Genomic DNA, 23825 nt, shown 5'->3' on the forward strand with positions numbered 1-23825 from the left:
GTTAATATTCATTGTTGGAATTCAATCGGTACCCTTAACAAAGAGCACTGAAGACCAGGTTGGTGTTGTGTTTCCTTAAGCACTTAAATACATTATTTATTGCCAGTGTTCTAATCCATAAATTGTTTCCTTCGAAACAATGGCTGCTGTTATGGCAGTGGGCTGACAGTGACATGCGAGAGGACACAGGGAGGTTTATATTGGAAACATTCATTACTTCCTCTAGTGAGCTAGTATTGAGATTAGAAACTGGTTATCGGAAAATGGACCTAGAGCAAGATAAGGCTATGCGTAATTTTGCTTCACGTGGAAAATGGAAGAAAATATTTAAGGCTGCAAAAGATGAAGGCAAAGGTATTGTACATGGGTGGCTGTTAATCTCAGTAAACATTGTAGAGTGCTTGAAGAAAGGCACTTTTTTTTCTGATTTAAATATATTAAGTAAAAAAAAAGTGCATTTTTGTGGGATCTGCCATTTTTCAAACTGGAAGTAGTTTTATTATAACCTGCCATTCCTATAATAAGTATATCTGTCTCTTTTCAAGCTAAACTTCAGAGATAGTGAAGGTATCTGTTTGGCATGTACTAAAAAAAGTACTTTGTCTGCTGTTGTTGAACAATAATGTGTGAGTCATCCTAACCTTGGAACTTTGTGGTTACAGGGACAAAACTGCCTTACTTTCAGCAGGAGACTGCACAGCCACCTGGTATTATCAGTGCCTCCACTGGGAAAGCAGCTGTTCCGGGTAAAGGTGTGTATTTGTAGAGCTCAAACGTTACGACGTTGTCTGAAAGATTGTTAAGTATTGGATAAGCAAGGAGAATCACTCAAGCCTATCTTTGGGGAAAAATATAAACTTGTCTCATTTGGATCAGTATTTACTTGGAATAAATTACCACATCATTATTTATAATCCTATCAATATTGATCAACATTTGTTTCTTATATTGTAGCAATTTTATATTTTCTTATTTCTATTTTTAATGCTAAATTCTGTAGAAATTATTTCTAAGGGTGTTTTGATTGTAAAAATTAGCCACGTTTAGAATTTTGCCTTAACGTTTAACTGCTGCCAGACACATGTAGACCAGCTATAGATGTTAGTGTTTACATAGTAGTAAGTGTACAGTGTATGTCAATTTATTTTATATTCATTATTTCTTCAAAATATTTCCCATATACAAATTAATTTTGTATACATACAGTCTTATAAAAACATTTATGTGTTGCAGTAATTTATAAAAGTGATGGAGGCTTTTAAGGTGGCTTTTCTTATTGGTCACAAACATTCCCAATATATTACTGTTTAATCAAAGTTTTTTTTTTTCTTTTTCTTTAAGGAAATTAAACAAGCTAACAACCTAGTTCTGTCATTCAACCTTTTTTGCAGAGAATGGAGCTGGCAGTCGCAGACAGTCACAGACGCTGCTCTCCACCGACGCACCGATCTTGGAAATTAAAGGCAGCCTGGCCCAGCAGCAGTATTTACAAGGGCTGCAGAAAGAGAACAGCTTGTTACAGGAGAAGCTGAAAAACAGCGAGCAGCTGAATGAGACTCTGCGCACCGAAGTGGATCTGCACCGCTCGATCATCAAGAACAGAGAGGACACCGGGGGAGAGAGAGGCTTGTCACCTAAACCTCTGGACAGGTCCTCAAGAGAAGACAGGGCCAGCGCAGGACTGACAGAAAGCAGGAATGAGCCGTCTGGACTGGTGAATACAGGTACTTTCTCAAGCATGTACTTGGCAATTAAGGTAAAACATGTAAGAAATTAAACTAAGTAGACTGCTTTCTTTTAGTTTTTAGCAGGTGTTTAGTTTATAAATGAGGTCATCTATAACAAAGTCTAGACTTATGCACTTTTTTCCAGATACTTTAATTTATGAAATGCATTATGTAGAAATTTATAGAAAAATGATCAGTGTTTTTCTAGATATTACATGTAATTGTGTAAATTACATTTTGTCTGTATGGCCAGTATTACACTGTCCTTCTTTTTTGGACTCGCCAATTGTAAGCCTGGCTCACCATTGCAACCCCCCGCACTGCCTTGGGAGAGACAAAGACGAACACACGTGTCCTCCGAAACGTGTGCCGTTAGCCGTCTGTTTCGCCGTGCAGCTCTGGGACGCTTGTAGACAGGCACCTACCACCCCCCCCCCCCCCCCCCCCCCCGGGGCGGTGCTCAGCCAATTGTGTTGTGTCCCCTGGGAATTCCCGAACACGGCCGGTATTGGAATAGCCTGGCTGTAGTGCGCATCCTGGACTCCACGCAGAGTACCTTTACCAGATGCGCCACTTGGGAGCCCCTATTACAGTCTTTTGTTTATTTCAGGAGTAAAGAACTAGAAACAGTTGAGGTTTCTGTTTTCTGTGAAACGCTAATCTCCTTGTAGTCACAGCAGTTGAAACACATCTCGCTCTTCTTTGCTTCTGGTATTGACTGAAACTTACTATGCCGTAAGATATGGCTCAAAAGTAAGTGTTCATACATGGCTTTGCTTTTATGTTGCTGCTTTCCATACAGACCTGCTTGCAGAACATCTTCAGGAAATCCGTAGTCTGAGGCAGCGCTTAGAGGAGTCCATCCGAACGAATGACCGGCTAAGGGAGCAGCTTGAGCGCAGGCTGGCCGAAGCTGAACCGGACCCAGGTTAGCTTTTCTTCTGCCGATTGCATCCCACAAACCTCTTTCAGGATAACTCGACCCTTCGTCTGTAAGGTTATGCTTCAAGCCTTTGACCCTAACATGTCACATGATATTCCTTACCCCCAAAAAAAGCATTCCTGATCATGGGTTCTCTTGGAGAGACACTATTCATTATTTCCAGCCCATGCATGCATACATACATGTTCTTTGCAGGAAGACCATTAAAATAAATAAAACATTACCATTAACAGAGAAAATAATAAACAGGACTGTCTACAAGGAAAGTATTGCTTTAGTAGTCATTATCGAATACATTGTGCGCTGTAACTTTGGACAGCCGACAGTAATTTGAGTTCTCCATAGGAATTGCATTCAATTTCTAAATTCTCAATGTCACATTGCAATGGTCTGTGTAGTGTCTACAGGTGCTTTTATGACATCTGAATTAACAAACTCCTAAAAACCTGATCTGATATTCCCAGGAAGTTATAAAAGGATTATAGAATATTTGTTATGGATCTTATTAAAAAAGCAGCCGGCACACACTTGATTGAGGATCTAGTAAAATACATGAAAATAAGTAATACAGGAACGTTTTTTTCAGTACTGTTGCTGCACAAATTGTTTCCTGCTGTAAATGTAACTGAGTATTGTTTGCTTTTAAACTTCAGCTTCTACGAATATATTTATCCACGGATCAGAGGAGCAAGGACAGCTGGCCAACGAGGTCCATTTCCTCTGGAGACAAAACCAGACACTCAAGGACCAGCTATCATTGGGATCGAGAGGTAAGAGGAACCAGCTTCCTAAAACAAAGGGGACTGTAGCCTGTTTCTGGGGCCAAGAGTGTGGTCTGTGTGGTTTCATGCTACAATGTTTAATTTACTGAAGACTATCAACAGATCATGTCCATTTTCTACTATGGTGTCTGTGGATGACAACAAAGACCTCCCCCTAAGTCTGTAACACCTTGAAGGATTGCTTTGATTGTTTATAGCTTTGGTTGCTGTAGTTCTATTGTGTTGTACAATGTTACACATTAGCTGCTGAGCTGTTACGTTTGCAGTTGTCAACAGAAGACATAGACCTGATGGGACTACAGCAACAATTGACAAAGGACCTACACACATGTCCTCTTAAATTGTCTAATCACATGATTTGTAATGTAATTGTAAGCAAGTAAAATTAAATCGAACTTTGATTTGCAATATTGCATGATCCTGATTTTGGTCTGTTTTTGAATCCATACATGGTTCATGATTATTTAAAGCAACTTTCTTATGTTTCAAGTTGTTTTCCTGGTTCTGTATTTACTTTTAAACAGATAAGCAAAAGGAGAATGAAAAGCTCAGAGAGTCCCTCGCAAAGAAAAATTCCAAACTGGAGTATCTGCGAAATGAATACGAGCATGTAAAGAAGGAGGGCGTCCACCTGGAAAACAAATTCAGAGGGAGTCTGGAAGAAAACAAGCGCCTGAAAGAGGTGCTGCACCACAGTCGAGATGAAATCAACAGGTGACAAGCTTTACTGTTTACAGCAGCTTTTATTACAGAGAGCTTAAAAACCTTGAATAACCTTTTTACTTCTGCAGGTGGAAGCAGGAGCTATTTTGGTTCACATTGAGTTACGTTCTCAAAGCTCTTTACTTCATATTGTTGCCTCAGTTTATTCAGAAAGGAAAAATATAATCAATGCAGTTACTAAACCAGAATGACCATTTCATTAGGGGGTTGTAAACAGTCTTGGGCTGTTTCTTATTCATTTTAGAAGATGATGTAATGTGTGGTTTGTTCCCTCATTAAGTTTTCTGATCTAGCAGGCCAGGCTGAAGTATTGAATAATACAGTATACAGTCATTGATTCTCATTATGTTTGTGTCAGATTTAAGTAGTTTATTGTAATCACTGGTGCATGCACTTCAAACTCCCAAGCTATCCAGTTTTTAGGGCATGCATGTTAATGATTCCCACGGGTGTTTCAGGTTGCACTCTGAAATAGGCATACAGAGGCAGCAGCTTTCTGACAGCCAGCATCTCCTGCAGTCCCTCCGAGTGGAGCTGCAGGTATATGAACAAATGAAGGTAGCCAGTGACAAAAGGACAGGTAAGGACACAGAACTGCTCGACTTTGTTTGCATATTTTAAATAGAGATAATTGTGAAAATAAGTGGTCGGTAGGGCTCTATTGGCCAAAAAGGTTTAACAGCTGGGGTTTAGTGTTTAAACAGTTGCCAAATGTTACATTTTTAGAAATTGTGTTAGCTGCATATCTGTGTCAAAATAGAATGTGTAAAGGCCATTGCACACTGGATCCGTTCCGTCATTTGAAATAGTCATGCGTCAATCCATTGTACACTAGATGTGTTAATATCATACTTCAGAGCGCTGATGTGCAGTGGAGGCTTTGTAGTAAATATACCTAGTTTCAGTATTTTAATAACAAAATACAATTCTGTTGTACATAACTTTGAACACAAAAAAACGTTAAGTGTAGTATAAAGTTCAAACGTTTGTTCATTATTAAGTTTCATGTTTCTATAATGAATATCATTCATGCCCAAGTCCGTGGCAATGTCTTTCCATGTTTTCCTTTTTAAATTTTTTTTTTAAAGTCTTTGTAATCTTTGTTGGATTTATCGTAAAGTAATTTTTGTTTGGCGACACACACAATTAGTTTTTCCATTTTATTCAGGGAACTGCAAGAATCCAGGTATCTTTCCAGTCGTTTTTCATTGGTCAGTGCAATTAACACACATCAAATCCGATCAAATTGAACTTTCCTTGATTTCGTGGGTTTGCAGCTATCCTGAATTTCTAGGAGTACGCTGTCGAAACTGACAGGTTTCGTTATGTTGTATTGTTGTCTATAGCAGAAACACTACTAGGAAGTGTATTTTGAGAAATGAAAGCATGTTTAGCACGCAGGTGGTCAGCAGACTAGATGCACTTCTGTGATGTTGGAACTCACTTTGACAGTAGATACAAGTAACCCTCTTTCTATCCAATGAACCGTCAGAGTTTTAAAAAATAAACTTCCCATTAACAAGCCCTTAAGTTTGAGTGCTTTGCTACATAATGCTGTTCTGTGAATAATTTCGTATTCAAATGATGACTGCACTCATTCAGTCCTGGCAGGCATTAAATGATGCAGCAGGAAACTAATTACGATATACTAACAGGTTCAAGACAGGAGTGCGTTTAATGGGTGTTTAAAAAAAATAATCTCCATAGAAATGTACGCGTTAATCTCAGAAGTTAACAGTGATTGACAGCCCTATTATAAATATACATTCAAAGTCTCATTTTATAGGATTTCACGTTACAACGCAGCATTTAAATATTAAGAAGTATAGTGTATACTTCAATTTATGATTTAGCATTTGAAGCTAATGAGCAGGTCTATTTTTATTTTTAAGTTTATTTAAATTATAAGTTTAAAAAATCAAACACTTAGTTTTTATGGTGTCTGTAATCATTTTGCGTTCTGAATACTGCTACACAAGTATTTTTTTTTTTTTTATAGTCTGTGTAAGGCGCTTTTGACCCACACGTCTAAATGATATGTTTTTGTCTCTTAGTTTCAGATGCCACATCGGGACAAACGCAGGACATGTCAGCACCCAGCCATGGGCCACTTGACTTGAGTGAGCTGTTGTCAGAAATCCGTCACTTAAGAATCCAGCTCGAGAGGAGCATTCAGACAAACAATGCGCTGCGACAGAGGCTGGAGGAACAGCTGCTGAGGGGGCAAGGGAAAGTGGAGGGATACCCTTCAACCATCAACATCAACTACCTCCTGAGCGGAGAGCAGAGACATTCCGTCCTCAGCAATTATGGAGGTATGATGTCAAATCATATTGTCAACTCCGCTTGTTTTCATCAAAAACAACAAAGTGTATACAATCTTTTTACACATTAAAATACCAATGACCTACAACAAGAAGTATGTTTTTTTTATTTATTTATTTATTTTTAACCAAAACTTTATACAGTTCTATTTCAGAGCAGGAACAAAAATTTGAATAAATTCTGCTTGGAATGTATTTACAGACCAGAAAGACCATATTTAGTTTGTATGGAAGGAATTAAAAGTTGAATAAAAAATGGATAGGGCAGCAAATGATGTTAAAACTAAGTGTCATTGTTTAATTCAATGTGATGAGCTTTGTGTCTTGGTGCAGACCTGTTGTAATGGTTATTATGGTTGATACATGCTCCTAAATGACCTAATATTTAAAATAATAAGTAAAACCGTTCTCTCTCTCTCTTGTCTTGTCGCTGTATCCCAGATAATGGTTCTAAATCGCCAGCACAGGATGAAAACTTTCCTCATCCTTCTTTCCATGGATCTCCAAAATCTGGGAGGTCTCCTCCCAACTGGGATGGTGCAAAAGCATTGCACAGTGACTATTCAGGTGTTTTTATAAGCGGTAATCGGTGTCCTTGGCTGGGGGTTGGTTTATAACTAAGGGAGCTACAGTTGAATGTGTGCATATTTCATCACTGCTAAAATGTTTTTAAACTAAATCGAGAGCCATCAGTTATTAAAGTAAATTACTTTGCATCGTACATTTTATCTACAAAACTTCTCAATGTTGGTTTACTTTCCTTTAAGTAAAATGACTAGGTTTTAATTCAAAGTAAGTAAATATCTAACATTGCATGTTATAGTCTATTACATAGTAGTCATAACAGAATTGAAATGTTGCTGTTACAAATTGTGTGAAATAGTGGGGGCTTATTTTACTACAAGAGATTTTGTTTTTGTAATATATGGTACTAAATTATACAGATATTTGAAAATAAAAGAATATTCAAACTATGTTGGTCCCAGCACTACAGTCTAATAATATTGATTTTTCCAGAAATGAAACCCCATCCAAAGGATGAGCTGGACTCTGCGTCACAGTGCAGTGGCAGCTCTGCTGACAGCACCACACATACTCCCTCTCGTCTCGTCCCAGGACATCGCTTATGGGCGAGCAGAAGCGGCCGGCATATACTCGGCTTGATCGAGGATTACAATGCTCTCCACAAGCAGATTTCAGAGGGGAAAATGTTAACCTGTGGAATGGAAAGTAACCTCCAGGAGTGCTTCCATACCATTTCACAGCAAGGGACAGAATCGATGGTATAGTAAATGCATTTTGGTAGACCAGAGTAGAAGATGAGTTCATGGTAAACTACTGGATTCCACTCCAGTGCTCAAATCTAATGTGTCATTTCAGGTACTTGATCGACGGTTCTTAAAAGGCTTCTCCTCAGATGTTAATAAAATGCAGCAGATTCTGGAGGAAGCCAGTCGTTTGCTGAAGCTGCTGTGGAAGGTTTCACTGCCAGCTAACACATCCAACAGCAGCAGCCAGAACTACCAGGTATACACACTTAGGGAAGCCTGTTACAATAAAAGTGCCCTTTTGAAAGGAAAAGTGAAGCATGAAATATTAAAACAGAATAACAAAATGTAGGTTACTCAATTCCAGGAAAACCCCCCTCCCTGCAATTGCAACATTCAGATGGTAAATTAGACTCAAGAAACTGCTATTACAACATTTTACCACCAGGCACAAATATGTGTCATGGAAAACAAGTGACGATTTGATTTGTTTGTTTTAAAATCATAAAAAAATATTCTTAGTTCAGTTCTGTTTGTGTTGTGTTGTTGGAAGTAGTTTGTAACAGGACAGCTAATGTTAGGTTGGAATAAATGTTCAATAAAACTGATAATAATGTTCCTTAAGTTTTGGATATTAAAGCTATTAAAAGAAATGTTGGTGCCACATTATACAAGTTTCAGTCATGACAGGAAATACTTTTTAAATATAGATGTGTGCTTCTCAGTACCACTGCAAAACTGTGTTACCTATTATAGTCTTCCTTAGTTTACCAATAATCTCAAACATTTTCATACCACAACATTGTTGCATGACCACAAAACTACTTCCGTCAGACAATTTCTTATTTGACATGAAATATGTAACTAGTTTGATTCGGTATTCATTCCTAAAGTCACAGCCATCCTTTTTAAATGTTTTATTTTATTAATTAGGATGAAATGATGAGGACTGAAATTGCTAGACTGCGCAGCAAACTGTCCCAGCAGGAGAGGATGCTGAACGGAACAGTCAGGCGCCTCCGATCCACCAATCGACTCAAAGAGGGAATGGAGAAAGTGATCATTGATCAATGTGAGCAACTAAAAGTTGTGTTAAGATGCTTTTCAATCTGACTTTTTGAATATTGTACCCACTATAATATTGATTACATTTCGGCCTGTACCTTCACCAGTGCACTCAATAATAAATAAAACAGCATTTTCCTGAACCAACTCAATTACCCTCTGTCTGATTAGGGTCATCAATAAATGTCATTCTCAAAAAAGTTATATCAACTGAGGTAGGTTGAGACCACCAAACTTTCCGTTTTGAGACAGGTTTGAGCACAGACCTACAGAAGTAAAGACCAGGAAAAGGTAATCATATTTCATAGACCCTGATTACCAAAGGTAACATTGGGTCATCACATAGTGCTAATCATGGTCTGTGAAACCAGCCACTGATGTACCAATGCCCTGATTTACAAACTAGACAATTGATCTGGAATGTATTTAATTGAGTAAAGAGTCACTCCTTTATATTCATTTTCTTTATTTCTCATTTGAACAGTGGCGGTGACCCACAATGTGTTGAAGAAAGCTAGAGGTAATTTAGAGGTGAGTTAAAAGTGTATATTTGTCGATAGATCTTAACAATAATCAAATTTATTAACATTCACAATGTTTGGGCACTTACAATTTAGAATATTTTTTGAGACCAACTGGCACAAATAATTGTCGATATTAATACATCCCAAAAACTTGATTTCTAACTAGCTAGATAGAATATTATTGACTGCAGGGGATGAGTGTGTAAATTTTTGGTTCATGGCCCAGACTATTCAGTTCTGAGGGCACTACTGTATATGGCAAGCTTAGAGACCCTTCTTCCGAATGTGATTAAACTTGGTTGGTGCGTTCCTTAGCACAAGTTCATGGGTAGAAGAATCTAGCTCATAGTTATGTATTGACTGATTGGGCTAATGAAGTCAAAATTGTTGACTTTTGTTAGAAGCATTAGTTGCTTTTATATTGTCCAAAACAATCCTATCCTGGAGACTTAATGCTGAATAAATATTTTAGTATACCAGAATAGATATGTGTGTGTTATTTTATGTATTTGCATATATATATATATATATATATATATATATATATATGCAAGCCATCTCACAAGTGTAATGGTACCCCAGTGTATCAATTTAATAGGAATAACAACCACCTGTTAAATACCATTTAACCCCGTGTTCACAAAATAGTGGTTTTCCTGAACAAAAATCATTCCAGCTTTAAATAAACTTTTTTAATAATCAGGATGTGCAGCTGTACCCTAAATGTCATCCAGTTTCAACCAATGCAGAAAGTCAATGTCCCTTCTTGCTTGTTAAGTGTTTATCTTCCTAACTTCACACTATAAACACTTCACTGCTTTGGTTCTGTGGCTCAAACCTCTTCTCTGTAATGATTTCCTTTTTTGTTTTTTCACACAACCTTTTCTTCTGTTATCCGAGCCATTGCAGACTAATTATTTCACAATTTTTGGCCTTAAAGGCTTTCCAACGCCCACTGAAGGTTAGTTTTTTGGTTTAATTAGGTTTTTGCTTTTTTTTTTTTTTGTTTGTTTTTGTTTTTCGTGCATGTTGACGTGACCTTTTTGTGGTAAAAAAAAAAAGTAATTTGAAAGATCTGAAACAGCTCTATTGTATGGTTTGCTTTTGAAGTGGAACCACGTGCTAACATTCAGTTATTTAAAACCACAACCATACATCTTTGAGTTGTGTGGCAATGTGTGTTTCATTCCTTTAACACAGTATATTGCTTTAATCTACCTGTACAGTTTGATTGTGTGTTACCTATTCTAAAGCAATATATGTTTTGATTTGGTTAGAATTACCAAGAGAACAGATAAATTTTTCTCATACATGCATATACATACACTGTCATGAGCAGGTATACACATATCCCTTACTGCCTCCAGGGGTTTGTTATGTATCTGCTGTTGATTAACAAGATGCACATTTTATTGGTTATCAAGGATAGGGGTGCAAAACGTCAGTCCTCAGATTCCATTGATTATTATTAAACATTAAACTGTTTCGGATAAAGATAGAAGTTGAATGGGTTCAAGTAATCCAGTTTATAGCTGGAAAGAATACCTAAACTTAATGGTAAAATTGGCAACAAACATAAATCTGAAAGAAACTATTTGATTCAACAAGTCTCATGTTACAATGGTTTCACCAATACGGCAAAAAAGATCTCCCATTTCACCTACGGATTTGTGGTGTATTTCACAAAGAATGTATGGTTCAGATTGTGTATTTTGTGTACAGGCTATTGCAGATTCAGGTAGTTTTACTATAAAACAAGCATTAACTTAGTTTGATGGAACTTTTCTTTACAGATTCAGCCCCTACAGGAAGCCTCAGTAAATGCAAATTAATCTGTGGGATCGACAAAGCTGCCTTCAAATGTTTTTACAGCAGACAGACCTGTTCATCTGTGGATCAAAAAATTGACATTTTAGAATCTTCCCAATGGAGCTATTAAGACTTTGTAAGATGTCACCAAGATGGGATATATATATATATATGTGTGTATATATATATAATGCTTTTAATATTTTAACAATGCTTAAGAAAAGAGAAAAAATTGTTAAGTTCAAGTTACATTGTTGAAATACTTTTGATATTGTAAAGTGTGCTTTTATTAACGTACTGTAAAAAAAAAATTATGTACATTTTGCAAAAATGTTTAGTTTGAATGGTTTAGAGTACATTTTTACTTCTTTAACATACCTACTGCCTTGCTTTCAGTTCAAAGCATTGTTTGTATCATGAAGCTGTTGTGTTTCAGGATTTTACGATTTTATTTTTTCTTCAAACATTTTTACATAGAAAACATACCTACTTAATTTTAAATGAGTTTCTAATTTGTACCCCTGGAACTGTCTGCTTTTTTTAAAGAGACAGTTCATGTGTCAAAGGTACGACTATGTCAATGTGTATGAACAACTTCACATTAAAATCAAAATTAAGTTTGAAACCAACTTTCTCTGTGTCTTAAGTGATAGTGAAAAAGCTGTGTATGAAACACTATGGCACTTAAGAATGTTGCCTGTGAATCTGATGATACTATACACCAATTACATTATACATTTCACCAATGGGGGTCGTGCACATTAATAGGGTTACATTGTTTCCTCATTTTATTAACCTTACAACAGTATACCGTAACACTGGGTCAATTCAATTAAAGTTCTGTGTTGTCGTAAATATACATAAAATACTAATATGACTAACAAAAGTTTATAATAAGTCCCATAACCACCATATTACAATAATCTGATAAAGTATTCTATATATTTACAATAAAGCATTCATAAACCTGCCACTTCTGCAGATGAGGCAATCAAATATGTATGTTATTTCTATACACAGAATGCAAAACTTCCTATAATAAAATTACGTTTTTCTACAGAACATAACCAACCACTTTCTAATTGTAATGTAGTCTGGTGTAATTAGAGCAATCATGGTTCAGTAACTACAGCCTCAGAGGCTGTTCTCTGTGCGTGCTGTCTTTCTGCGCTGACAGAGAATTAGGGCATTTGTCTATCACGAACACTAAAACGACTCCCCCCAATACTGACCAACTGTTTTAGATTGGATTTGCACCAATTTAGGGTGCACATAGGGATTAGAGGTATGTACTGTACTACAGCAGTTCTGACAGACTGATACAGGGATGATAGCAGGTGCTCGGCTGCCATGTGCTTCTGTGCCTTAAGTCCGCCCAGATGTACAGTAATGATTGTGCGAGTCATTTTGTAGGTGTCGAGCATCCCTTCCAAACAGTTTGTCATATGGTGTGTTTGTTAATTGCCCTGTAAATGTACACGTTTGAATATCGTTATTGCATTGGGAAACGTGCTTGAGATGATGGACATATTATCTCAAGCACATTTACAACGCAAAAAATATTTGAAACAAAATTGCAGCAGTCCTTTTTGCACACTTGTTCAAGTAAAGATGACCTCTTTTCCTCTTGCCAGTGGAAAGAGTAAGGGAATTAGTTTAATTCAGATTTTTTTTTTTTTAATACTTTAAATGATCACCATGAAAATAACTTTTAAAGTGCAGTGCTATCTAAGACTGAACCAAAACTAATTCTAATCTCAGTGAGCATATTTAGTATTTACATTTTAGTTTTCCACAGAAAAAAACACATTACTATTGTGCAATTACTTTGTTGTCTGATTTCAATTACAGAAATTAAATCTCTATAAGAACTGAAGCAGCCTCCTCCAGTTTCATGTTTAGTCTATCCGGTGAGTTTAAAAGGTCAACTCCAAGTTTTTTGGGCAATTCCAGCAACATCCCTGAAAGACAATGCATGCAGAAAATTGTTACATGGTAGTAAGCAACTCAACTGAAACTGATGTCTGAAATCAATACAGCGAACTAAAAGCAACCACAATGCAAGCGTGCATTATACATCGATCGCTCATAACGTCACACAATATACAGTAATCCCTCGGTAGAGTGTTATAGAATTAACCGTGCCCTCGGGTGTAGCGCACAGAATTCATGTCTCCAATTTTTTTTTATTTATTTATTTTTATTTATTTATTTTTTTTTACAGTTTTACAATGTTACAGTTTCTGTGTATTGCATTCTACTGTAATTACCTTACTAGTCACCACTGCCACTTCTCTTAAGTATAAGGCAGGTGTATTGATTTGCTACACCATGCTCCATTTATATAAATATATATTACTATACAGACTTTGCATTTAATATTTAAGTTATTGAGTACAGTACTTTTTATTTGTTTTATTTCATATGCAGGCTATGTGTTAAATAAATCTAATCAGGAAGCATGTTGCAATTATCATAATGTGCACTGTGTTTGACTTATAATGCTTATTTTCCCTGTTCCCCTTTAGGGATTACTATATATTTTCATTGTTCTTGCATAACAGACTTGTAGTGTGCTTAAGTACAACCAATTAATCCACAGTTAGCCTATACCACTGTCTTTTTTTTAAATCATTAAAATAGGAAGTATTACTTGTTGATGTTTGATTTTCATAACAGTACATAATTTTAATTATTTAGCGGTATTTAAATCAACTAAATGTTTCATGCAGGGATTTGGATTTCCTTATGTAGGCAATTATTCATTTGAACAATATACCTGTAATCCTGTCTGCATACTTTCTAAAATCTGTAGAAATGATATAAGAGTATAGTTCTTCACCCAATGTCTATGTCTCACTGTCCAAGTCACTCTCCACAGCGGTGTCCAGCGCTGGAGAAGGAAGCAGGGCTGCCTGAGCTCTGTGTACTGCAGTCTCAAGAGCCACCCTGTCACACTGCAGCTTCTGCAGGGTACACATGTCCATTTCTAACAGCATACCTGAGGACCAAAGAAAGGGTTAAGGGTTTGCGCTTCCTGGTTTTAACCCGGGATAAGTCACAGCTTTATGTTTTAGAGAATTTTACAGTTCACCTCGATTGCCTCAACCACTTGGTGGTAATCAAAGGATAAGTAAGGGCATGGGGTTTGGTGCAATCCAGGGTGACTCCCCACTGCTGTAAAATGCTCAAAGTCCAGCTGTAACTTATTCCAGTAGGGTATATGTTAAATAAATCAACCTGTTTACTGGAGGGTATGTCGCTGTGCTTCCACTGTCTTTGGGTACGGTAGTACAAGAGGATAAACACTGACTGTAGTGTTATTATGATTCTCAGGATTCCACGTTCACCATAACGGTACTTTTGGGAAACAAACAAAATCCTACAAAATCTAAATTGATCAAAAATAAACATTCAAAATCAGGATCTATGGTGATATGAGAAGAAAAAACCTAGTGCATTAAATCATTGGGGCTCTGGAAAAGATTAGCTGTGATATGTAAAGCGTTTTATGTAATACAGGGCAATATTGCTCTCACCCGTAATGTCTGCACAGTTCTCTGCATCAATTTCCTCTATCATTGCAAACAGACTCTCTCCCAGCTTTTCCTTCTCATCAAACTCTGATGAAATGGGGGTTTCCAACTCAATCCGGTTTTGTCTAATCATAAAAAATAAGCACAATATGAACAATGATTCCATTGCAGGTTTCTATGGCTCAAGCTTTTCTCTTGTGATTTATGACATTGCAGAACCCCTCGATGGGAATATGTTCTTATTATTTGCTGCCCCTCATTCTATTTACAGGATGATTCATAAAAATGCACCACATGAAAACAACAACACTGAGCCTGTTTCCTTTTGAAATGCGGACAGAAAAACATATATTGTTAAGTTCTGATGGCTTTGGCATGTCTAGAAACTTAAAATGGAAGGTACATGTCCACCAATACTGTATGTATGTATCTCTGCCATGACTGTCTATTTGTAAACCTGAAACGAAATAGACAATTATCAATGCTAAAGAAAGGTATTAAGTAATAGCAAAGTGATATAGAAACATTTAGCTTTGTAGGCATGATGATTTTAGGAAATTAACAGATCACAGCTTACTGTTCAAGTGTTTTTAATGCAACATTAATATTTTCTTCCAACAGTTTTGAATCCACAAATAACTTCTTCATGTCTTCCTTTTTCTGCTCCAACAGCATTCCTAAAGCAGGGTAAATTCAATCAGCTGACTTCTTCCAATACAACTGGGGAACAGCACTAAAACAGACAGAAATTCTCAAACATATACAATATGTAGCAAACACATGCGGAAATAGACTGTCCCTCGCTTATTACTGTACTGTGTTATACATACAGCTGCATATCCCTGTTGCAAATCAGTTTCAGTCAAGACGGGCAAGACTGCAGATCTGACAGACTCAAATTTCTGGGTGTAAAACTTTAAGAACTAACCTGTTATCTTCTCACTGTGACCAGTGTTGTAGAGATCAATAAGATTGTAGAGACGTTCCCCTAGTGAGTCTGTGGACTCAGAATTACTATTACTGCAGAGAAACAGACAACCAATCACTGTTATATGACTATACAACAGTATACTTTGTTTCTCGTTAGATTGCATCTCCAACACAGGACCAATGTGGCTTGCATGCATGATGCAGTGTGTTGTGATATTTGTAAGTGTATGTATCATTTATTATCGCAGTGACACCGGTCAATACAATTCTAATACTTTCCTTCATTTCTGAACTGTAGAGGAGTGATCACATTGCTCAAAAAATGTTTCCTGAAAAACACTGACAAAACATGTGTTTGCTGGGTTTTACATTCATGTGCTGTACACCAAAACTACATGCAACAATATCTGTAACACTGGGAGTGAATGGGGAAGTGTGCTTTCACAAAAACAGTAGTGGTGCTAATGAGAAGTAAAATTTTAAAGCCTTGGCTATAACACTGTGTCTGAAGTTGCAGACTCTTTAGCTCAATACTTTCAGTTTGATGTGGGAGGGTTGTTCTTCTCCTTATACACTTCAGACCAAAACTCACTGGAACTTACCTGCTTGATAACTGAAGAGCACAAAGTGCTTTCTCAATACCATCACTCAGCATTCTTTTATCCTTTAACATCTCTTCTATTACTGACGCTGGGAGTTCCAACAGCATTCCTAGGAAACAGTTTAGAATATTCAGTTCATTCTATATCTTGAGCCACTGGTGTCAGATTATTTGCAAGCCCAATATTGTGCCAGTAGTATTATATTGATGACGTAAATACATTTTCATGAAATGGCTATATTGTAAAATAGGTTAAGATAATCTCACAGTGAATGCTCAACACAGATCTATTTTCACTGCATTGAATTGTGTCAAGTGATGTTGAGCTGGCCTATTTATCCCTGCTGTTTGGATTATTGTAAACCCAGTAGTTTTATAGTCCAGTTACCTGTCAGTTTTCCAGCAATGTCTGAGTACTTGGGATAAATGATGCTGTAAAGCTGTTCCCCGAGCACATCCAACTGCTCTCCTTCCTCCATCTCTATTCTTAGGAACAGTGGTTCTTATGAATTCTGTGATGTCCTCCTTCTTCGGATCTTACCAAATTATAAATCTGTCATCTCTTCATCAGCTTTTGCCCTAAAAAAATTTAACTGCTGGTAATATACAGTAATTTAAACACTTTGTTCACGAAATTCTAAAAAGAGACTAAAATCAACTCTGCACTGGTGTGGTCGAAAACCATTCACTGCATAGCAGTATACCTGGCAGTGGGCAAACCCAAACGATGGCTCAACAGAGTTTACACATTAACTGTTTCAACACTGCAGTCTAGGAAAGATGACTGCTGAAAACTGCAGACTGCTCTATATTTACAGGAAAGATAACTCTACTCACCAGTAAACTAATTTATAACATTGAAACTATTACATTAGTAATCCAAGGGCAGGGTTTCTATTAAATTTATCATATCTCACAACACTACTTTATCATATCTCACTCACTGGGTCTTGGGTTTTTAGCATCAGCGCAGACAGTGGCAGTTATTTGGACAAACCTGGCAGTGCAGTGCAGTGTGCTCATGAACCACTTTCATGTCACTGCGTGCGGTTTTGACAACAAGCATTCTTATATATATTATATATATATATATATATATATATAATATATATATATATATATATATATATATATATATATAAATATATATATATAATATATATATATATATATACATATATATATATAGAGATATATATATATATATATATATATATATATATATATATATATATATATATATATATATATATAGAGAGAGAGAGAGAGAGAGAGAGAGAGAGAGAGAGAGAGAGAGAGATCTCAATTGACGATTTCCAGTAAATACCCACTAGCAGTAAAGTTTAGCCTCGCACTCACACAAGTGAGCAGTCAATCCCATGGCATGCACAGCTGACATTGACATCTTTGCAACATGACGTGAATTCATCAAATCAGTAAAACAAAACGCACACTTTTTTAGACACGTTCACTTCAATTCAAGCCGGTCGGTAAAGTCTATCACAAATATTCAGAAACCCAGTGTTACTAACAGGCATGGTGTACTGCAACATTGTCTTGCTGTGTCGTGTTCCAAAATTCACGTTTCTGTTTTTTATTATTGTCCCAAACAACCAAACAATACAGTAAAATAATCTAAATTTCACATAAACAGCGCAGCTTAATGGTGTAATTAACCCGCGCGTGGAGGTGACGTCGTTATTGCCGCACGCCTTATGTTCAACAAAATCTTTCCGAGATAAAATAGTACGAACGTTTCAATTCTGGATATATATATATATATATATATATATATATATATATATATATATATATATATATGACACTTAACTTTACAGAATACCCCTATATTTTAATTAATATTAGTCCTAGTGGTATATGAAAAACCAGGCAGCCACAAGCTGTTTTGTTGTCTGAAAACTCCCCCCGCCCCCTGGCCCTGCGGAGTGATGTGTGAAAAGGCTGCTCTGGACCCGCTTCCTTCCTTTCCTTCTCTTCGGCCGCTGGAAGGTAACGTGCTCGCATTCCTGCTGCCTTTTATACAGCTATTCTCGTGTCCTGCTTCAGTTGTGGATCACATTTTAAAACAGTTAAGTGATGCAGTTGAAAAAGTATTTAACTCAAGTAACGTACTTCTGAGTTCAACAGACGCTTCTTTACACGAAATATTTAAGCCCCATCTCGGTGTGTTGAGGCCTACCTTTGGCAGGCCCGGTTGAATTAGTTTTACGACAACGCAGCTGTGACTGGTAGGCATGCTTTCAAATAAATAACACATAGCAAACTGTATTGTTTTCCCAAACCCGTAGAATACAGCCACAACGTTACCCTAAAAATGACGTTGCCAGTGTTTACTATAAAAAGCAAAAAATAAAATAAACGCTGCACGAGTGGATGTGTTATGCGTGCTTTCTTTGGTTCAGTTATGCTGTGCAATCCACTCTGTTTCTGGGAGGTCTTACATCAAGAGCTGTTACTCTGCCTGTTATTAAAACGCGTCTTGCACATATTGTTAGCCCAGTCTTGTGCTCCGTCGCAAATAAAAGGTGCTTTTTGGATGAAGACCAGAGTACATTGCTGGAATTTGTCAGGGTTATTGCATTAATTACTGCGCTGCTCTAGTATTTCTGATTCAAAGCCTGCAGTAAATGGTCGTTTTATTTGAACTCGAAGGGAGCATGTTAAATTAGTAACATATTTGTTGCTTTACTTAATTTAGAAGCTGCCCATAAGCTTACCAGTATCATGCAACGATGTTAATAATAGTACACTACCTGAGATGATGAACAGTTGCCGTTTGGACCCAATATAGTCGTGTAAAGTACTTGTTTATCAGACTGAAGTAAAATACATTGATGTGTTTGCCCTGGCTTTAAAGAATGGCTTCAGTTTACAAGAGCAATGTAGCTGTACGTGTCACGTTTTTCCTTACAGTCTATTTTATCTTTATTTTAGGTGTTTGAAAATGTCTGCTCATCTGCAGTGGATGGTTATCCGTAACTGCTCCAGCTTCCTCATCAAGAGGAATGGGCAGACCTACAGCACTGTAAGCATCATAAATCTACACAATCCCACACCGTGTTTATCTTAAATTGCTGCCTGTCCATTTTGTGGACCGCTGGTAGTGTTTTACATTCAGATTTGATAGTCAGACTGAGATATATTGATTGCAAACTGCTGTGTAAACTAGTTATAATGCCCCTTTTCCTTTAATCCTCAATGTTTTTTTTAGGAACCCAATAACCTGAAGTCCAAGAACTCCTTCCGTTTCAATGGGCTTGTCCACAGAAAAACTGTTGGTGTGGAGCCTGCAGCTGATGGAAAGGGAGTAGTGGTAGTCCTCAAGAAGCGTGCAGGTAAATATTTATTGCATGTGTGTAAGATTTTCAAATGATCACTTCCAGAAATGTAGTGTAAAATTACAAGCATTAGTAGAAAAGGTAATTGGAGAAAAAAGGGCAGGTAGACTGTGAAAATTGGTAAAATGACTGGATCATTGTTTGCAGCTGTACAGTAAATGAGAAATCCATTCCCAAGTGTTTCTGCAAACACATGTTTTAATATTAATAAGCAATGTTATAGATGGGATTTCCAGTGGTCTCCTGAAGTGTGGTATTGTTTTTTCATCTGCTACATAATGGTTCAGACTTTCTGGTTTTATTTATATCTAGAGAACTGCATATCCAGTCGTGATGAAACTTGGTTATGCCATTCCCTAGCACAAAGTGTCATGCTTGCGTAAAGTATACCACACTTCAGAAAAGTTCTGAGTTTTACATAGAACTGCTTATCCCATTGTGATAAAAACTTGGTTTGAGAATTGGTGCCTGTCTACCTATGTCATGGGGATTTCATTCATAATACTAATGTCTAAGTTGGTACTCGATGCCATGATGGGGGATCACTTTAAATAAAATTATTGTTGCGGCATGTGTAAACAATTTTTCTTTGCATAGTTATCCTTTTTGTTTGTCTATGTTGAGGTGATTTTAGATTTATTAAATGTACATGTTTTTTTTACAATAAGTCATAGATAAGGTGGGAGAGGAGTGGAAAAGCTCAATGTTGTAAAATTGGAAATGTCCTGTTTTAGGTCAGCGTAAACCAGCCACATCTTATGAGAAGATCACCATCAACAAGAACTCCCGTGCTACCCTGAACAGCCTGCGCCACATCATCCGCAAGAATAGCTACAGGAAGGATCTTCGTATGGTAAGTGATGCTGGTCTCTGTTAGACATTCAGTTACATTAAAACGATCAGATTCTGCATTTCTTGGTGAGTTTATCACGTGACAATGGCATTTCCTAGAAGTCTGCGTCATGTATTTAGTGTACTAACATCAGGAATTCCCTCTTGCAGGCTGCTCTGCGTCGTGCTAGCGCCATTCTAAGGAGCCAGAAGCCAGTGGTTGTAAGGAAGAAGCGCACCAGGGCTGCCAAGACAGCATAAACCGACTAAATATTGTCAATAAAGATTTGTTAACACATTTGAGCTGTGGAGAATTTTGTGAAAGACAGAGACCTATTTTTTTTCTATCTAGGTGGAACACAAAATCAATATGTTCAGTTTGTGTTTTGCTGAAAATTGCTGCTTTTTTATTATATAGGATAAGGTACCAGGGTACCTCTGAACTAGCAGTCACATTTGTATATTGTTTTTATTATTTTATTGTAAAATATTTACATGTGCAAGGTGCTGTGCAAAACTGGTATCTGCAGTTCACAATATCATGCACAAGTATTTCCTCATGTGTTGGTGAGCAGATGGGATGGGGGTAAGATTGAAATCTGTGAGTGCAGGTACAATAATACAAACAAGCAACATAACCCAAGTCCAATGTTTCTGAAAACAAGGTTAATCCTATGTGGTATACGTTGAAAAGTACAAGAATTACTCCTGCTATTGAGCTCTCTGTTTTCTGTCAGCTGCAGAAGAATATCCCCTCTAATACTAAAACCCCTTTCACACTGGCACTCCTACCCAGATCACAATGCAGCGTAGAGTGAAACCATGTACCTAGGTTAACCCGGGTCCCAGCGACCCACCTCATGATATGCTTTCACCGAGGCTGAGCGAGACAAAATAACCAACAGCCATGGCTGCGTGAAGGTTTCACTTCCGCAAGAAACGTTTCTGTTTAGCCATATTTTAGTTTCCTGAGACACACCATGTGCCAGATTGCAGCAGGGATGAAGAAACATTTGCTCTAACATTTGGGCTAATGGTTCAATCCAGAGAAGCTTGGATGGAAATGTCAGTAACAAGCTGCTTCCGGGGTAATGATAACGCAGATTGTGCACATGCGTCTGTCCCCAGGTCAACCCTGCTTTATCAAAAGCAGTGTAAAATCACGTAGCCAATCCACATGACACTGGGTTCTGACCTGGGTTGAGAATGCCAGTGTGTAAGGGGCTTAAGAAGGACATCAGTTGTTAATGTTGATTGATGAAGACCTTTCCTATGTATGGAGTTACCTTTTTCAAAATTTGGGTCTAAAACGAAAAATAACTGCCCTTGAAAGAGTGGGTAACTTAATTGTTATTCCCTTAACTAAAAATCATTGCAATAATTTACAGTATTAAGTGTTTACCTTCAGACTGCTTACCCTCACCTTAATATATATATATATATATATATATATATATATATATATATATAGATAGATAGATAGATAGATAGATAGATAGATATGGATAGATATATGCAGTATCTTCATTTTAGCCTACTTGACTACTCCCTGAATTAAATACTATTCTAGATATAGCACTGTTGGATGCACAGGACTGTTGTAGTTTGAAATATCTCGATCACCACGTTAGGGGCTAAAACACAAGTAGATCGAAATTGCACTCGCCTGGCCCTTCAGGATTTGATAGAAGCGATAAACACTGGATTTTCCAGGTGTCTACACGTTCATTCACCTATCCTATAGACTTGTGCTGTAAGGGATCAAAGAATATCTGATTAGCCATGCTTTGCGAGCCATTTACTGTATCCAAACAACATTGGCATGACATGGTATGTAAACAGAGCTACAATATTGTCTTATTTTAAAAATGCGGAAACGTGCTCTGATTGAATATGCACCACGAGTACCACAAAGGGACATCACGTCAACACCATTTGATAGTATTAACATTTTGAGCAATTTAACATCACTTGCAATATGATTTCATCTAGCAGTTATTCTCAACCTTTTGTTGTTGTTGTTGTTGTTGTCCTTAACCCAAAAAGCTAACCTTTATACAGGACGCAAGCCATCTGTGGTGCCATTGCTCTCCTTAATTGCACACATCGTTTCCTTGCCTCAGGAAACAATTAACGACAGCTTCATTCAAACTAAGCCCCGGTTTATTGATTGATTAATTAAAATCAACTGAGCGAAATAATAGTTTGGATTCTGACGATTAAAATCTAGGGTTTAATAGTGTTCTATAATCTTGTATTATTTATTTTTGTCCACAGTGTATATGCACTTCAATAATTAATTGATCAGTTGATATGAACATCAATAGCATATTAAGTTGACAACTGTAGTGAACATGACCACAGACTCATAATGAATTTCAGTAAAATGTAAATGAATATGGCAAAATAATACAATACAAATGTACATTTAGACTTCCTTTTATAATAAATTGAGGAGGGCAGTTCTGAAAATGTGTTCAAGTGATATAAATGTGATTTAGGTGGTGTTTTTTTTTTTTTTTTTTTTTTTTTTTGGATCGCATGAGTATATGCCCAGATAATATTTGATCCAAACTTTAGAGGTGTGAAATAAAATATATTGTATCACTTATTAATGTGCACTGCAAAGCGAGGTCGCTTTTGCGCTACATCCAGCAATGTCTCACAGCTGGGTGCTGTTCGTCACTGAAGCAGACGTAATTAATTGATCTGTAAAAATAGTTCAATGACATTCCAACACCCCTGACATAAAAAAAAAACATCAGCGAAAGCAGTACGTTGTCACATCTTCGTGTTTTAAAACAGATTTAAATCCATAAACAGATGCTCACGTTGAATGAAAGCAGTTCAGTTGTCCCTGAGTGGAAAGAGTAGTGAGAAATGTCAAGAAGATCTTTTCATCTAAATTATGATACGAGTGCATAACGCTCATTGAGAAACTGCAGACTCACAGGTGAGACACCAGGAGCACGATGTGCATTATAACGGCCGCGTTTCTTTTCTGTGCCATTGCTACTTTTCCTAAATTCAGCACAGAATTTGAACTGCAGGACACCATCAATATTTTGCGAGAGGAAAACGTTTATCTGCACGAAAAAGTAGAGAATCTGACGGAGGCCCTTCGAGAACTCAAACATCTAATCTGGAACCACTCAAGAGGTTAGTATGAGTTCCTATGGCAACACTTGCACATTAGAAATATACTTTTGAAATGCTGTATCGTGTAGTTTCAAACGTGGTCTGTAATCGCTGTATTTTCAAAGCTGAACATAGTGAACATAGAATATGTTGCGGCTTCGGCATGAATTATTTATTCAACTGCAATACTTGCTCGCTATTCTTCATTAGGACATTCCAGAGACCCGTTCTTTCAAAATACGAAATATATTGCATTAATGTGATG

The 23825-nt window shown here is 37.0% G+C and overlaps 3 protein-coding genes across 5 annotated transcripts in view; 2 read left to right on the forward strand and 1 right to left on the reverse strand.

Moving 5' to 3' along the window:
- LOC121307477 (myomegalin-like) overlaps nucleotides 1-11790 on the forward strand; it is a 53622-nt gene extending 41832 nt beyond the window's left edge. The window contains exons 40-52 of the mRNA XM_041239647.1: nucleotides 663-752; nucleotides 1392-1724; nucleotides 2530-2655; nucleotides 3324-3440; nucleotides 3977-4166; nucleotides 4634-4755; nucleotides 6230-6490; nucleotides 6941-7081; nucleotides 7517-7782; nucleotides 7880-8026; nucleotides 8701-8839; nucleotides 9317-9363; nucleotides 11150-11790. Of these exons, the coding sequence (XP_041095581.1) occupies nucleotides 663-752; nucleotides 1392-1724; nucleotides 2530-2655; nucleotides 3324-3440; nucleotides 3977-4166; nucleotides 4634-4755; nucleotides 6230-6490; nucleotides 6941-7081; nucleotides 7517-7782; nucleotides 7880-8026; nucleotides 8701-8839; nucleotides 9317-9363; nucleotides 11150-11188 (2018 nt within the window). The 3' untranslated portion in view covers nucleotides 11189-11790. The remainder of the gene's footprint in view (nucleotides 1-662; nucleotides 753-1391; nucleotides 1725-2529; nucleotides 2656-3323; nucleotides 3441-3976; nucleotides 4167-4633; nucleotides 4756-6229; nucleotides 6491-6940; nucleotides 7082-7516; nucleotides 7783-7879; nucleotides 8027-8700; nucleotides 8840-9316; nucleotides 9364-11149) is intronic.
- A 66-nt stretch (nucleotides 11791-11856) lies between these two features.
- LOC121307476 lies at nucleotides 11857-17910 on the reverse strand. 3 transcript variants are annotated; one of them, XM_041239645.1, is made up of 8 exons: nucleotides 17765-17910; nucleotides 16621-16811; nucleotides 16234-16342; nucleotides 15630-15721; nucleotides 15279-15378; nucleotides 14705-14826; nucleotides 14008-14166; nucleotides 11857-13126 (listed from the first exon to the last, which is right to left on the reverse strand). In XM_041239645.1, the coding sequence occupies exons 2-7, from the start codon at nucleotides 16709-16711 to the stop codon at nucleotides 14015-14017; spliced, it is 666 nt and encodes a 221-aa protein (XP_041095579.1). In that variant the 5' UTR covers nucleotides 16712-16811; nucleotides 17765-17910; the 3' UTR covers nucleotides 11857-13126; nucleotides 14008-14014. The 3 variants fall into 3 exon arrangements, with proteins under 3 accessions (XP_041095579.1, XP_041095580.1, XP_041095578.1); XM_041239646.1 differs by having other exon boundaries at nucleotides 17592-17910; XM_041239644.1 differs by having other exon boundaries at nucleotides 17564-17910.
- A 1277-nt stretch (nucleotides 17911-19187) lies between these two features.
- Nucleotides 19188-20720, forward strand: LOC121307474 (60S ribosomal protein L28). Its single transcript, XM_041239642.1, has 4 exons — nucleotides 19188-19278; nucleotides 19465-19588; nucleotides 20326-20444; nucleotides 20594-20720. The coding sequence occupies exons 1-4, from the start codon at nucleotides 19198-19200 to the stop codon at nucleotides 20681-20683; spliced, it is 414 nt and encodes a 137-aa protein (XP_041095576.1). The 5' UTR covers nucleotides 19188-19197; the 3' UTR covers nucleotides 20684-20720.
- Nucleotides 20721-23825: the final 3105 nt, after the last annotated feature.

Source organism: Polyodon spathula, chromosome 56 (genome assembly GCF_017654505.1).
Source record: "Polyodon spathula isolate WHYD16114869_AA chromosome 56, ASM1765450v1, whole genome shotgun sequence".
NCBI classification, from domain to species: Eukaryota; Metazoa; Chordata; class Actinopteri; order Acipenseriformes; family Polyodontidae; genus Polyodon; species Polyodon spathula.

What these genes read in the sequence shown, in the direction of transcription:
- LOC121307474 (XM_041239642.1), top strand. Translation starts at nt 19,198, where the DNA reads ATGTCTGCTCATCTGCAGTGGATGGTTATCCGTAACTGCTCCAGCTTC. An exon ending in ATGGGCAGACCTACAGCACT is followed by an intron (nt 19,279 to 19,464) that starts GTAAGCATCATA and finishes TGTTTTTTTTAG; the next exon opens with GAACCCAATAACCTGAAGTC. An exon ending in ACAGGAAGGATCTTCGTATG is followed by an intron (nt 20,445 to 20,593) that starts GTAAGTGATGCT and finishes TCCCTCTTGCAG; the next exon opens with GCTGCTCTGCGTCGTGCTAG.
- LOC121307476 (XM_041239645.1), bottom strand. Translation starts at nt 16,711, where the DNA reads ATGGAGGAAGGAGAGCAGTTGGATGTGCTCGGGGAACAGCTTTACAGC. An exon ending in GCTCTTCAGTTATCAAGCAG is followed by an intron (nt 15,722 to 16,233) that starts GTAAGTTCCAGT and finishes GTTTCTCTGCAG; the next exon opens with TAATAGTAATTCTGAGTCCA. An exon ending in GAACTGTGCAGACATTACGG is followed by an intron (nt 14,167 to 14,704) that starts GTGAGAGCAATA and finishes TTTGGTCCTCAG; the next exon opens with GTATGCTGTTAGAAATGGAC.